Genomic DNA, 16,382 nt, shown 5'->3' with positions numbered 1-16,382 from the left:
AAGAGTTTGAAGCATATTTGATATTAAAAGTAAATATGAAACGTCGTTTTAAAATTGTATGTTCTATCCGAATCATGAATGGCATATTCTGGGGTTTCCTGACCCTTTAAGATACTTTTTTAGGTAGGCATCATGCATGCACGTATACTGTCAGTGAGTATTTCCAACTTTTTAGGAGCGCTCACCGATACACAAAACCAGCAACAAAATAAAGGATGCCGAGAATGTCCATATATTCCAGAGATCTGTGAAATATTTCACTCCATTCATGTACATCTGCAGGAACAAAGCAATGCTCAGTACATTACATTCAAGGCGAGAATAGGCACTATTACATTGTTGTTCGTTATTATTGCTGTTTATTATTATTACTATTATCATTAACAGATCCTTATAAAGTGCCAAGTGATTCTGCAGAGCTGTACAAAGTTCAATACAATCATAGTAGGTTACATGTTTGAGGTTGTTACAATCACTGCAGTGCTTAAATTGAAAAACTTAAAGGGATAGTAAAGTAAAAATTAAATGATCATGATTCAGATAGCACATGTAATTTTAAACAACTTTCCAACTGTGTTGCTATTATTAAATTGTCTTTGTTCCTTTGGGTATCCTTTGTTGAAAAACAAAGCTAGTAAGCTGATTGGAGCTTCGGAGGAGTGTGCACGTGCTCTTTAGCAGTCTATGGCAGCAGTGTTTGCAACTTTGTATAACATTGTTATAAATATTGTAGCAAACATTGCTGCCACATAGGTAAAGAGACGTGCACTCTCCTGAGCTTACTTAGGATGAGTCTTTATCAAAGGATACAAAAAGAACTTAGAAGTGAGTTGAAAGGTTGTTTAAAATGTCATGCTCTATCCAATCGATTTAGGTTTAATTTTGACTTTACTGTCCCTTTAATCAAAAGCCCTCAATCACAATCAGTATTAGGAGCAGTTTTATACAAAGTGGCTTACAAGTAGAGAGGACATTTAGGAGATTGTGGCCTCTGGTAACCAGTACTCAAAGACAGTAGAACAACTTCCAGCAACTAAGGCAGTTTACCCCAGCAAAGGCTGGGTGCAAAGCTCATAGGGAAAATAACAAAATAAAATTATTAACACAACACATAGAAAGCCTGGTGCTCTCTTGCAAGCACACAGCAAGGTTAAAAGCAAATTGGAAGAGTTAGTTACAGCATTTGGCCAAATTGTGATAGCCCACGACCACATCAAGGTCTCTTGCTCCCTGGGTTGCTTAATTACAGCTACTCAATGTGTTAATGTGTTGTATTGATCACTTTGTTTCGCAAAACTTGAAGGGACAGTCTACTCCAGAATTGTAATTGTTTAAAAAGATAGATAATCCCTTTATTACCCATTCCCCTGTTTTGCATAACTAACATGGTTATATTAATATACTTTTTACCTCTGTGATTACCTTGTATCTAAGCCTTTGCAGACTTCCCCCTTATTTCAGTTGTTTTGTCAGACTTGCATTTAGCCAATCAGTGCCCTCTCACTTGTAAATTCAGGGCGTGGTCACAGTGTTATGTATATCAAACAAATGAAATTGCGCCCTATAGCTGTGAAAACTGCCAAATGCATTAATATAAGGTTTTAGAAATTAGCATATGAGTCTGCCTAGGTTTAGCTTTTAACAAAGAATACCAAGGATACAAAGCAAATTTGATGATAAATGTGAATTGGAAAGTCGTTTAAAATTGCATTCCCTATCTAAATCATGAAAGTTTAATTTTACATTCTGCCAGTTCTAAGCATGAGTAAATCTGACTCCCTGTTTATCTTGCCTATTCACTTAATGCTAAACCAACTCTAAAAGTGTTAGGACATTATGCTAGATAAACCTTCCTGTAGAGACCACAGCCTCCTTGTGGGGCTGTGACATGAAGTAATGGACACTGCACAAATGTTGTGTAAAAAAATAAATAAAAGGTAAAATCCATTTAAATAGATGAATAATACATATTGCAATAATAAGCCACTGCGTAGTGCTTTTTTATTACAACAATGAAGCAGACTGTTTAACAACCCTTTAATGATATATCCTATACAAACAAGATGTCATGACCTATATATATATATATAATTATTATCAGTTATTTGTAGAGCGCCAACAGATTCTGCAGCGCTCAATATATATATATATATATATATATATATATATATATATTAGATTAATATTTTTTATTTTCAGCTATCCAAAGCATAAATTAATTGCATAATTTAACATATATTTAACATTTAACATTTTTTAATATAAGCTCATTTTAGCTTAACCCCTTAACGACCAGAGACGTACCCTGTATGTCATTGACCTTTCTATGTTAGTGAATTTTTCCATAGTGTGGTCTCACCACTAGCAGCGAGACTGCTCTATTTTAGCAAGCCTACAGGAGGGAAGGAGGGTCTAATAGCGCAGTCTTGATACTCGCGGCAAGACCTACGCTATTATAACCAGACAATCCTTTAATGACCAGCGACATATAAGGTACGTTGTGGTTGTTAATAATATTGACAAAAATATTAGCCAGTTGGTCACTAAAAAGATTCTGGGGAGAACACTGAATAATGTAAACTACTGTGGCTACACACATTATCCTTTCTTACACAAGAAACAAAAATATTTGTAGAAATGCACCACTGGGGTAGCAGTATTCCATATTTATGCAACTTTATAATCAGAAATGATTAGTTTTAATTCCAATTTAACCATTGAATGACCACAAGTCCTTTCTCGGGAACAGGAACCTTGATTTTGCCTAAGAAAATGAAAAATTAGGAGCGCTGACATAGGAAACATTTGATGTATTTACCATATGTTATAATACTATTGAAGACACAGCTGTCTTGTCTTTAGACAATATATTGATTATTATGTTTGTGACACTTGTCATTTCCGTAGCGTTTTCCTTTTGGTTTCCTCTACTGATGGTGTTCTTTGTTCTTTTAATTAAGAAAATATGAACAACAAACAGATAGTGGAGCTAAAAGGTAAATTAGTATCAAGTTTCAGATTCTAAAAGATATACTGTAGCTTAGCCTGTGCCAAATGATTAAATAGAATGACTACAAAAATCCCTCCCTGTGTTTGTACTTTTGGTTCAGGTATGCCACATATAGCTTGGCTCCCCCAGTCCTTTCAATGCATGTTTTTCAGAAAATCTAGTGCTAATAAACATGTGTAATTGTTATTTATTTATTTATTTATAAAATATTTTACCAGGAAGGATACATTGAGATTTCTCTTGTTTTCAAGTATGTCCTGGGAATTATGCCTTCTACACATTTTAAATACTTTGTAGGATTGGCTACAAATATTTTTGTCTTGGATTTTTCACTACCTTATGCAATGTTAGTCCACTATAGATGTTTCTAAATTTAATTACCCTTTTTTAAGTTTCCATTTAAAGGGACATTAAACCCCAAAAAATGATTTCATGATTCACAAAGATAATACAGCAAATGAGCCAATCACACACAAGGCATCTATGTGCAACCAATCAGCAGCTACTGAGTCTATCTAGATATGCTTTTCAGCAAAGGATATTAAAGGAATGAAGCACATTAGATAATAGAAGTAAATTAGAAAGTTGTTTAAAATCGCATACTCTTTCTAAACCATGAAAGAAAACGTTTGGGTTTTATGTCCCTTTAAGTGTGCTATCCTCATTGTTAATCTGTCTTAGTTCTAATGATTTGTTTGTACCTGTCTTATCTCATCACAGAGCAGGATAAAGACCAGTACATAAACTGCGATTTCCAGTCCTGTTGGTGCTGGTTGAAAATTCATGAGCAAAACGTATGCAAAGAGCAGAAGGAACCCAATGTAGAAAATAACCGACCATGAAAAGACGACAAATGGAGAAGTGAAAAAAGAAAAGTAGTTCCATAGATGACTCTTCAGCCCTTCTGATGACTTTTTCCTGAAAACACAAGAACAAAGATTACCAAGATTTTGGTTATTATTATATACATGAACTATTGAATCTAAATGAACCCAAGCAAAAATGTGTACTAGGTTGGTTCCAAACATATTTTAATAAAAATAAAACATTTTTGTATTTTTTGTAATAAAAAATTATTATGTTGACTATGTTTGGAATATTATGTAAATCTTTTCGTATCAACCAATCACAGACAGACATTTTTAAGATTTTAGTCCAGACTAATTAGTGGAGACAGTAGTTCATTTTAAAAGATTAGTTATTAAATGGTTCACATTATTGGGGTTGTATATTTCCTGTTGTTTTTTTGAAGTAGGCAAATTCTACCCAAAAACCTGGGGCGCGATCCGATATCGATCGCAGTTTGCGGCGCAAGCGCAAGGTGGGAAACCGGCGTCGCCCGCAGTTTCAGCTCGCAACTCGAGCCATCCCATATAGGTCGCCGTCAGATGCTAACGTGCCGTAAGTCTCACAAACCAGCGATGTCCAGAAATCTGCGTAAGTACAAATTTCTGGCGTCGCCAGTGACTTGCGCCACGTTAGAATCTGCCGGCGCCTATAAAACCTGACTAAAGTTTAAAACGCCCGCACTGTCTAACCCTCTATCCGCTATCCCCCCTCACTAGCCTAACAATAAAAAAGCTATTAACCCCTAAACCGCCGCTCCTACCCCGCCGCAACCTAATAAAGTTATTAACCCCTAAACCGCCGCTCCCGTACCCCGCCGCCAGCTATATTATATCTATAACCCCCTAAAGTGAGCCCCTAACACCGCCGCCATCTATATTAAAATTATTAACCCCTAATGTAAGCCCCTTACACCGCCGCCATCTCTATTAAAATGATTAACCCCTAATTTAATCTACCTACCCCCCGCCAGCTATATTATCTATATTAACCCTAAGTATATTATAGTTAATATAGGTATTACATTATATATATTAACTATATTAACCCTAATTATATTAGGGTTAATATAGTTAATATAGTTACTATAGTATTTATATTAACTATATTAACTCTATCTAACCCTAACTAAATTTATATTAAATTAATCTAATTCATTTATAAACTAAAATATTCCTATTTAAATCTAAATACTTACCTATAAAATAAACCCTAAGATAGCTACAATATAATTAATAATTACATTGTAGCTATGTTAGGGTTAATATTTATTTTACAGGTAAATTGTTAATTATTTTAACTAGGTATAATAGATATTAAATAGTTATTAACTATTTAATATCTACCTAGTTAAAATAATTACCCAATTACCTGTAAAATAAATCCTAACCTAAGTTACAAATACACCTACACTATCAATAAATTTAATAAACTACAACATCTATCTAAAAATACAATTAAATTAACTAAACTAAATTACAAAAAAAAAAAACACTAAATTACAAAAAATAAAAAAAAGATTACAAGATTTTAAGCTAATTACACCTATTCTAAGCCCCCTAATAAAATAATAAACCCCCAAAATAAAAAAAATTCCCTGCCCTATTCTAAATTAAACAAATTTCAAAGCTCTTTACCTTACCAGCCCTTAAAAGGGCCTTTTGTGGGGCATGCCCCAAAGAATTCAGCTCTTTTGCATACCACAAATACAATACCCCCCCCCATTACAACCCACCACCCACATACCCCTATTCTAAACCCACCCAAACCCCCCTTAAAAAAGCCTAACACTACCCCCCTGAAGATCTCCCTACCTTGTCTTCACCACACCGGGCCGAACTCCTGATCCGATCCGGGCGATGTCTTCCTCCAAGCGGCAAAGAAGAATTCTTCCTCCGGCGACGTCTTCCTCCAAGCGGCAGCAAAGTCTTCATTCTTCCGGCGGCATCTTCAATCTTCTTTCTTCGCTCCGCCGCCGCGGAGCATCCATCCCGGCCGACTGCTGAACTTGGAATGAGGTACCTTTAAATGACGTCATCCAAGATGGCGTCCGCCGAATTCCGATTGGCTGATAGGATTCTATCAGCCAATCGGAATTAAGTTAAAAAAATCTGATTGGCTGATTGAATCAGCCAATCAGATTCAAGTTCAATCCGATTGGCTGATCCAATCAGCCAATCAGATTGAGCTCGCATTCTATTGGCTGTCGACAGCCAATAGAAGCGAGCTCAATCTGATTGGCTGATTGGAGGAAGACGTCGCCGGAGGAAGAATTCTTCTTTGCCGCTTGGAGGAAGACATCGCCCGGATCGGATCAGGAGTTCGGCCCGGTGTGGTGAAGACAAGGTAGGGAGATCTTCAGGGGGGTAGTGTTAGGCTTTTTTAAGGGGGTTTGGGTGGGTTTAGAATAGGGGTATGTGGGTGGTGGGTTGTAATGGGGGGGGGGTATTGTATTTGTTGTATGCAAAAGAGCTGAATTCTTTGGGGCATGCCCCACAAAAGGCCCTTTTAAGGGCTGGTAAGGTAAAGAGCTTTGAAATTTGTTGAATTTAGAATAGGGCAGGGAATTTTTTTATTTTGGGGGTTTATTATTTTATTAGGGGGCTTAGAATAGGTGTAATTAGCTTAAATATCTTGTAATCTTTTTTTTATTTTTTGTAATTTAGTGTTTGTTTTTTTTTGTAATTTAGTTTAGTTAATTTAATTGTATTTTTAGATAGATGTTTGTAGTTTATTAAATTTATTGATAGTGTAGGTGTATTTGTAACTTAGGTTAGGATTTATTTTACAGGTAATTGGGTAATTATTTTAACTAGGTAGATATTAAATAGTTAATAACTATTTAATATCTATTATACCTAGTTAAAATAATTAACAATTTACCTGTAAAATAAATATTAACCCTAACATAGCTACAATGTAATTATTAATTATATTGTAGCTATCTTAGGGTTTATTTTATAGGTAAGTATTTAGATTTAAATAGGAATATTTTAGTTTATAAATGAATTAGATTAATTTAATATAAATTTAGTTAGGGTTAGATAGAGTTAATATAGTTAATATAAATACTATAGTAACTATATTAACCCTAATATAATTAGGGTTAATATAGTTAATATATATAATGTAATACTATATTAACTATAATATACTTAGGGTTAATATAGATAATATAGCTGGCGGCGGGGTAGGTAGATTAAATTAGGGGTTAATCATTTTAATAGAGATGGCGGCGGTGTAAGGGGCTTACATTAGGGGTTAATATATTTATATAGGTGGCGGCGGTGTAAGGGGTCAGATTAGGGGATAGATAAGGTAGATGGCGGCGGTTTTAGAGGCTCACAGTAGGGGGTTAGTTTATGTAGATGGCGGCGGGGTCCGGGAGCGGCGGTTTAGGGGGTAATAACTTTATTAGGGATTTCGGGGGGGGGGGGGGGGGGGATAGACATTGCGCATGCGTTAGGGGTTAGGTTTATTTTAGCAGATCGCGGTTGACAGGTAGATAGACATTGCGCATGCGTTAGGTGTTAGGTTTATTTTTAGCAGATCGCGGTTGACAGGGAGATAGACATTGCGCATGCGTTAGGTGTTAGGTTTATTTTCTAGTTAGTTTAGGGAGTTACGGGGCTCCAATAGTCAGCGTAAGGCTTCTTACGGCTGCTTTTTGTGGCGAGGTGAAAATGGAGTAAGTTTTCTCCATTTTCGCCACGTAAGTCCTTACGCTGCATATTGGATACCAAACTGCGCGGGTTTGGTATACCTGCCTATGGCCCAAAAAACTGCGGGCGACGGCAGAAATATACGCGCGTAACTTCTAGGTTACGCCGTATATGTGATACCAAATCCGCGCAAATATTGGCGTCGCCGGCTTTTGCGGGCGACGCTTTATATCGGATCGGAACAGCCAATAGAATGCGAGCTCAATCTGATTGGCTGATTGGATCAGCCAATCGGATTGAACTTGAATCTGATTGGCTGATTCAATCAGCCAATCAGATTTTTTTAACTTAATTCCGATTGGCTGATAGAATCCTATCAGCCAATCGGAATTCGGCGGACGCCATCTTGGATGACGTCATTTAAAGGTACATCATTCCAAGTTCAGCAGTCGGCCGGGATGGATGCTCCGCGGCGGCGGAGCGAAGAAAGAAGATTGAAGATGCCGCCGGAAGAATGAAGACTTTGCTGCCGCTTGGAGGAAGACGCGCGGGAGGAAGAATTCTTCTTTGCCGCTTGGAGGAAGACATCGCCCGGATCGGATCAGGAGTTCGGCCCGGTGTGGTGAAGACAAGGTAGGGAGATCTTCAGGGGGGTAGTGTTAGGCTTTTTTAAGGGGGGTTTGGGTGGGTTTAGAATAGGGGTATGTGGGTGGTGGGTTGTAATGGGGGGGGGGGTATTGTATTTCTTGTATGCAAAAGAGCTGAATTCTTTGGGGCATGCCCCACAAAAGGCCCTTTTAAGGGCTGGTAAGGTAAAGAGCTTTGAAATTTGTTGAATTTAGAATAGGGCAGGGAATTTTTTTTATTTTGGGGGTTTATTATTTTATTAGGGGGCTTAGAATAGGTGTAATTAGCTTAAATATCTTGTAATCTTTTTTTTATTTTTTGTAATTTAGTATTTGTTTGTTTTTGTAATTTAGTTTAGTTAATTTAATTGTATTTTTAGATAGATGTTAGTAGTTTATTAAATTTATTGATAGTGTAGGTGTATTTGTAACTTAGGTTAGGATTTATTTTACAGGTAATTGGGTAATTATTTTAACTAGGTAGATATTAAATAGTTAATAACTATTTAATATCTATTATACCTAGTTAAAATAATTAACAATTTACCTGTAAAATAAATATTAACCCTAACATAGCTACAATGTAATTATTAATTATATTGTAGCTATCTTAGGGTTTATTTTATAGGTAAGTATTTAGATTTAAATAGGAATATTTTAGTTTATAAATTAATTAGATTAATTTAATATAAATATAGTTAGGGGTGTTAGGGTTAGATAGAGTTAATATAGTTAATATAAATACTATAGTAACTATATTAACCCTAATATAATTAGGGTTAATATAGTTAATATATATAATGTAATACCTATATTAACTATAATATACTTAGGGTTAATATAGATAATATAGCTGGCGGCGGGGTAGGTAGATTAAATTAGGGGTTAATCATTTTAATAGAGATGGCGGCGGTGTAAGGGGCTTACATTAGGGGTTAATCATTTTTATATAGGTGGCGGCGGTGTAAGGGGTCAGATTAGGGGATAGATAAGGTAGATGGCGGCGGTTTTAGAGGCTCACAGTAGGGGGTTAGTTTATGTAGATGGCGGCGGGGTCCGGGAGCGGCGGTTTAGGGGGTAATAACTTTATTAGGGATTTCGGGGGGGGGGGGGGATCGCGGTTGACAGGTAGATAGACATTGCGCATGCGTTAGGTGTTAGGTTTATTTTAGCAGATCGCGGTTGACAGGGAGATAGACATTGCGCATGCGTTAGGTGTTAGGTTTATTTTCTAGTTAGTTTAGGGAGTTACGGGGCTCCAATAGTCAGCGTAAGGCTTCTTACGGCTGCTTTTTGTGGCGAGGTGAAAATGGAGTAAGTTTTCTCCATTTTCGCCACGTAAGTCCTTACGCTGCATATTGGATACCAAACTGCGCGGGTTTGGTATACCTGCCTATGGCCCTAAAAACTGCGGGCGACGGCAGAAATATACGCGCGTAACTTCTAGGTTACGCCGTATATGTGATACCAAATCCGCGCAAATATTGGCGTCGCCGGCTTTTGCGGACAACGCTTTATATCGGATCGACCCCCTGAATCCCATTAGCTGATTATTTCACCTGTGCTCTAGTTCAGATATCATGAAAATCTGGTCTTTTAGGTTACTTGAGGACTGGAGTTTAGAAACATATATAGCACCCCAGAACGTTAGGATCTAAATGTAAGCATGAATGATTGAAGACACCTTGTCTGATACCTTCTCTAATGAAGAAATGGGCAAGGCAGAAATCTAGAGCATGACAAAGGGCACAAAGCATATTGAATACTATAAAACAATAAATACCTGGTAGATGGATTGCTGAATTATAATAATACTGATGAGTAAAGTATATCACTTAGGGATAAATATTTGGGAGAGTTTTGAGTGATATGGTGATCTCATGAAAGTGATATGTATTTTATTTGAAAAAAATGAATGCCTACATAGGCCTAGATTATCCGGCTCAAGCTTTAACAACATTAGAAGTTAACTTTTTTCACACATCAGGTAGAAACCTAAGGCGCACAAGATATTAACCAGAGGATATCCATTTGTGATATCATATTGACCCCATTGAATTCAATGGAGCAGCAATGTTAAAAAAAAACCTTACACCTATACTTGAATGTTATCCCCCATCGCAATAAGCCCCCTACTCTAATAACCCCTAAACTGCCACATCCCCCTACTCTTTTAACCCCACTACACTATTAACACCTAAACAGCTATTATCCCAAGGCAATAGCCCCCTAACCTATTAACTCCCTAACCGCTACAACCCCTCATGGCAAACTACCCCATAACCTATTAACCCCCCTAACTGCCACAATCCTCACCACAAACTACCACTTAACCTTTTAATCCCCTAACAGCTAACCGCCTAAGACCCACTAAGTATTTTTTTTTTTTTTTAAAAACACTACCATTATCAAAACATTTTTTACCAAAAATAAAATCCTACCTGTAAAACCCCTATCCTAAAACTTAAGTCCCTTTAAACCCCTAATAAACGTATACTAAAATTTAAAAAAAAATGCCCTAGTTGAAGTAATCACAGCTCTTTTGCAACAGAAAAATCCTATACTAAATCCAAAGTAACCCCTCAGCACCCAAAAAATATACCTTATCTTTAAAAATCCTAATCTAAAAACCCTATCCTAAAAAAACTAAGCTAAAAAATGCCCTGAAAAGGGCATAAGTAATTTGTCTCTTTTACATTCAAAAAAACAAACAAACCAAAAATAATTGTAAAAACCTAAGCTTAAAAACCTATCAGTGCAATTTTTAGTGTAGGTTTTAGTTTTAGTATAGGCCTGAAGTTTTTAGGCTGTTAGGGGGTTACCTAGCGTAAGGGTAGATTGCAATGGGGAATTTTGGCGGTTAAGGGGTTAGGCATAGTTTGCAATGGGGGTTGTGGTGGTTTAGGGGTTAAGTAGAGTAGGCGGTTATAGCGGTGGGGTAGTGACAGTTTAGGAGTTAAGTACAGTTGGGAATTTATTGTAATGGGGTAATGGTGGTTTAGGGGTTAAGTAGAGTAGGGAGTTTATTGCGGTGGGGTAGTGGTAGTTTAGGAGTCAAGTATTTTGGCGGTTAAAGGGTTAGGGGTAGTTTGCAATGGGGGTTGTGGTGGTTTAGGGGTTAAGTAGAGTAGGGGTTATAGCGGTGGGGAAATGGCAGTTAGGAATTAAGTACAGTTGGGAGTTTTTGGCGACAGGGGGTAGTGGTGGTTTAGGGGTTAAGGAGAGTAGGGAGTTTATTACGATGGTGGTATGGCGGTTTAGAGGTTAATAGTGTAGGGGGTGTATAGTGTAAATGAAAAATATTTTTTGTTTGTTTAGTGCAACTTTTCTCTCAGCCCAAAATCTTTACAAACTTTCAAGTCGCGTAAAATGTTTGAACATAAAATGTGATTGCGTTAGAGCAATCATATTTACTTTTAACTTGTAATACGAGTGCACTTTTGTGCTCAATGAGGCACATTGGAAGTAATGAAAGCGCAAATTGTTGCTAATTTGTACAAATGAACTTGCAGTAATTTAAACACTGCTACACTTGCAATACGGATTTGAGTGCAAAAGATACCGATATCTCGCTCCACCCATAATCTAACGCATAGTTTATTGAATGGACACTAACAGCAAAATTTTACTTTCATGATTTAGATAGAGAATGCAACACAAAAAAGCTTTCCAATGTACTTCTATAATTAAATTGGACAGTGTTTTATATACACACTTTCTGAGGCACCAGCTCCTACTGAGCATGCGCAAGAGTTCATAGTGTATACATATATGATTTGCTGATGGCTGTCACATGATGAAATTTGGAGAAACAAAATCAGAGTAAGTGCTATTGGATTGTCTTTTCATTATACATTTGTTGATTAAACAATTCTACTGTATTTAATGTTGCTCTAAAATGATAGTAAAGTCCAAATTAAACTTTTATAATTCAGATAGGGCATGTCATTTTAAGCAACTTTCCAATGTACGTTTATCATCAACTTTGCTTAGTTCTCTTGTTATTCTTAGTTAAAAGCTAAACCTTGGTAGGCTCATATGCTAATTTCTAAGCCCTTGAAGACCGAAATGTATTTGATAGTTTTTCACAGCTAGAGGGTGTTAGTTCAAGTGTGCTATATAGATAAAATGCTCATGCCCATGGAGTTATTTAAGAGTCGACACTAATTGCCTGAAATGCAAGTGTGTCAAAAGATTAGAGATAAGGAGGCAGTCTGCAGAAGCTTAGATACAAGGTAATCACAAAGGTAAAAAGTAAATTAATATAACAGTGTTGTTGCTTATGCAAAACTGGGGAATGAGTAATAAAGGGATTATCTATCTTTTTAAACAATAACATTTTTGGTGTTTACTGTCCCTTTAACCAAACTAATACCTGAATGAGATGAAGCCACAGCTAATAAGTGGGAAGAAAAAGAGAGAGAGAAGAATTTTCCAGTTCTTGGTGTCTCTTGAGATCTCTCCATACCATTGTTTGGACAGGAAGTTCTAAAAGAAAGATATTTTATACTTTATGATTGATTTTGTACTGTATGAAGTAATTATAACAAGCACAACCAAGGAAAATATGTTGTTAAACTAACTCCATGTCATTTATAGGAATCAAGATTAAAAAAAGAACACCTGTGTGTCCTGAGTAGCTTGTGTATTAGAATATGCTAACATTACAAATTATGTGTATGTATAAGTGATGTGTGACACAGCTGGACACAAGTGGGTGTGTTATGTCAGCAGCAGTGTAAGTAATAAAGCTGTTGTGAGCAACTATACTCTCTCCTACCTGAACACCCGGCTGGGCTATAAACTGCTGGTCTTTTGCCTCCACTGCCATCTCTAGACAATTACTCTTGCCCCATGCCTCACACGAATAGACCAAGAGCATCTCTGCCAGCTCCTCATCGCTGCTGTAACATTCAGTGAAGAGCTCTGTGCACAGGAACACAAATGTATTATGTCTGAGAATCAAGAGCTAAGACCAGAGGCGTAACTAGAAACCACAGAGCCCAGGTGCAAGAATCTAAAAAGGGCCCCCACCCCCACCCAAACAAAAATGTGAATTTGATACATATACTTTTTTTTACATTTAACACAGAAAAAAAGTGTGAATAAGATTACATGTCTGCAAAAGGAGGTACCCTGTGCCCACAGTCTGTGAGATGGTCTGACCCCCTATCACTGTATATAGTGACACTGTTTGACCCACCAGTACTGTATATAGTGAGTTAGTGACACAGTCTGTAATCTGCCGGTGAGATGGCTGGCCTGACCCTACCCGCCCCAGTACTTTATATAGTGACCACAGTAGTCAGTGACATGGTCCAGACCCTGTACTGTATATAGTAGTACTGTATGGTGACATTGTTTACCCCCCGCCCCCCCCCCCATGCTGTAGTAACAAGGTCTGTAATTTTCTGGTTTCACAAACATACACACATATACACATGCATAAATACACACACAGTCACATACACACACACACACACACACATAAACACCAATGGGTAAAACAGAAAGACTAACCCCTGTAGTCAGAGACACTAGTGAAGCATCATGTCACACTCACATGATATCAGTGCAGACAGTGGCAGGTCAACGTTTTTTATTAGGATTTTTTTTTTTTTTTTAAGCTGGGCCCCCACCCTCAGGGGCCCAGTCGCAGTTGAAACCTCTGTACCCCCTGTAGTTCCGCCCCTGGCTAAGACTTTACCTGTGGGAGCAGTTTATATTATCTGTTATGGACTTGCAGTTTCATGATATAGACTAATAAATATTAATATGGATAATAAAACAATTAAGCAAAGAGTGGTGTAGATATGGAATAGAAACTCCTAAAAGATGGCTACACCTAGAAACTTTTTTGTCAGGCAGCACACACTTAGGAGGGATCTGTTGGAATCCAGATTATAGTAATTAGCAATCTATATCCTCCTCCTCCTTATTTTCAAATGATACATGGAAAAATTTGGTTGTACTTACAAGATAAATATTGAAACATAATAATAATACCTATTATCAGCACCGCGAGTCGATTAAGTTTGAGGTACAAGTATCCAATTATTATTATTATTATATCTACTAAATACCATCCTCTCACAACGGTCTTACACACATCGCAGTTCCGACCTGGACATCTCTTCCCCATACAATACCCTCCCAAACTTTCTCACCTATAGCCTATCCACCTTTTAACTGAAAATGGTACTATGTTACCTAAACAGCACCTAGACGCCTTAGAACACCCCTTTCTAAACAATTGGTTTCAATACCATCAAATTAGACACTTTATCTACACTCACAAAAACAAACAAGATCTCATCCGCCCTCCTACCAAATTTGAACAAGTTTGCATGATGGATTATACCCCCAAAAAAGTTATCTCAAATCTGTACCAAATAGTAATTGCTAATCAACATCACATATTGTCCAGTTATTCGAGGGGTTGGGATAGGGAACAAGGATAAGCCACACCTTCATATGAGTGGAAATCTAGATTCACTAATACCAGCCATTCTGCACATTCATCCCGTGCACTAGAAACAAATTTAAAAATATTAACAAGATGGTATCTAAAACCAGCTAAACTTCAACATATCTATAAATCTAGTACTAACAAATGCTGGAGAGGCTGTGACCAGGTTGGTCCTATGCTACACATCTGGTGGAGCTGTGACCTAATAAATAAATACTGGGTTAAATATTGTGCGCTATAAACAACATCCTACACACACAAATGAAACCTAGTACAGAAATAATACTACTTAACCAAAACACAGGACTAACTTGCAAACTCAAAAAGCACCTCTTCTTAATCATGCTGAACGCAGCAAAAGAGCTTATACCGAAACGCTGCAAATCCCAACTTCCCTCCACAGCCACAGAATGGAATGCACGAGATCTCATTGATCTAACTCTGGAGAGATTCTATTACCTCAAATTAGGGAAATTATCTTTCTTTCATGATATGAATTTCTTCTGGGAAAGTTACCTCCAAACTCCAACATAGCAAAATAAAAAAAAACACAAAAAACCCACACAAGCACTTATGCTTCCCACACACTAGCAACATACTAGATCACGGTCTGGAACATATAAGTATTTTAGTTTTACTTACTCATCCAAATACATCTGTCAAAGATGGGCACATTCACATTCCAACATTCCCTTGGGCACCTCGATGGGGCTAAGAAGCAAGTTTGCTTTACAGAGTTGTACCTGTTTTTTTTCCCTTTCCCTAACCTTGTTCTAGTTTTAAACTTGTTATTCCTTCTTATTGTATTTAATCAGACAATATCAATGTTACCTGAGTGCAAAACAGCATTGTCATTTAGCTCAAATTTCATCCCACATAATGTCACACTCTTCGGTCCACTCAATGGATCTAAACATTCTGGGAGGGACTGAAATGGTTCTCCATCCAACAAGCATGGACTGTGAGCAAAGACTAATCTATTAATAACAAATGCACTGGGTACCGGACATCCTCATATTTTTGTACAATGTATTCTGAAATGCAAATTCTTCTTATTTTTATTGTTGCTTTATAATGCTTATAAAATGAATAAAGAAAAGAAAATATAAAACAAAATTAAACTAAGCTAATGGAGATACAGTTCATTCTCATTTATCTACTCTACATGATATATACTGAATGTCTGTGTGTATTTCCTACATGAAGTAACTAAGGGATAATTCTCTACAGCTCTCTGATCAGATAATATTATCCAGCACTACAAGATCCTTTACAGCATTCTAGAAAGGCAAACTTTGCTATCTTCATTAATGAGCGTTCCCTGCATTTTTGTATTTGAGGTAGAAACAAACACCTAGATTTAGAGTTTTGCGGCCAAAGGGGTGCGTTAGCTATGAGTGTTTTTTTTCTAGCACTGCTTCTAAACAACGCTGGTATTTAGAGTTCTCTGAAGGCTCCAAAGAGGGAGCGTACAGGCATATTTACCGCCACTTCAACTCTCAATACCAGCGTTGCTTACGGTAGCGGCTAGCTGGAAAAACGTGCTCGTGCACGATTCCCCCATAGGAAACAATGGGGCAGTTTGGGATGAAAAAAACCTAACACAAGTCTGCACCTAACACCCTAACATGTACCCCGAGCCTAAACACCCCTAACCTTACACTTATTAACCCCTAATCTGCTGACCCCACTATCGCTGACCCCTGCATTATATTATTAACCCCTAATCTGCCGCTCCGTACACCGCCACAACCTACATTATACCTATG

General features: G+C 37.2%; 1 protein-coding gene across 1 annotated transcript in view; it reads right to left on the bottom strand.

The window, feature by feature from the left end:
• The window catches only part of TRPM8 (transient receptor potential cation channel subfamily M member 8), a 246,965-nt gene that overhangs the window by 129,379 nt on the left and 101,204 nt on the right, over positions 1 to 16,382 (bottom strand). The window contains 5 exon segments of the mRNA XM_053698868.1: positions 186 to 234; positions 237 to 276; positions 3,712 to 3,928; positions 12,520 to 12,632; positions 12,925 to 13,070. Of these exon segments, the coding sequence (XP_053554843.1) occupies positions 186 to 234; positions 237 to 276; positions 3,712 to 3,928; positions 12,520 to 12,632; positions 12,925 to 13,070 (565 nt within the window).

This window comes from Bombina bombina, chromosome 1 (assembly GCF_027579735.1).
Source record: "Bombina bombina isolate aBomBom1 chromosome 1, aBomBom1.pri, whole genome shotgun sequence".
Classification (NCBI taxonomy): Eukaryota; Metazoa; Chordata; class Amphibia; order Anura; family Bombinatoridae; genus Bombina; species Bombina bombina.
Note: the sequence above shows the minus strand (reverse complement) of the source record. Positions and strands in the feature narration are given on the sequence as shown.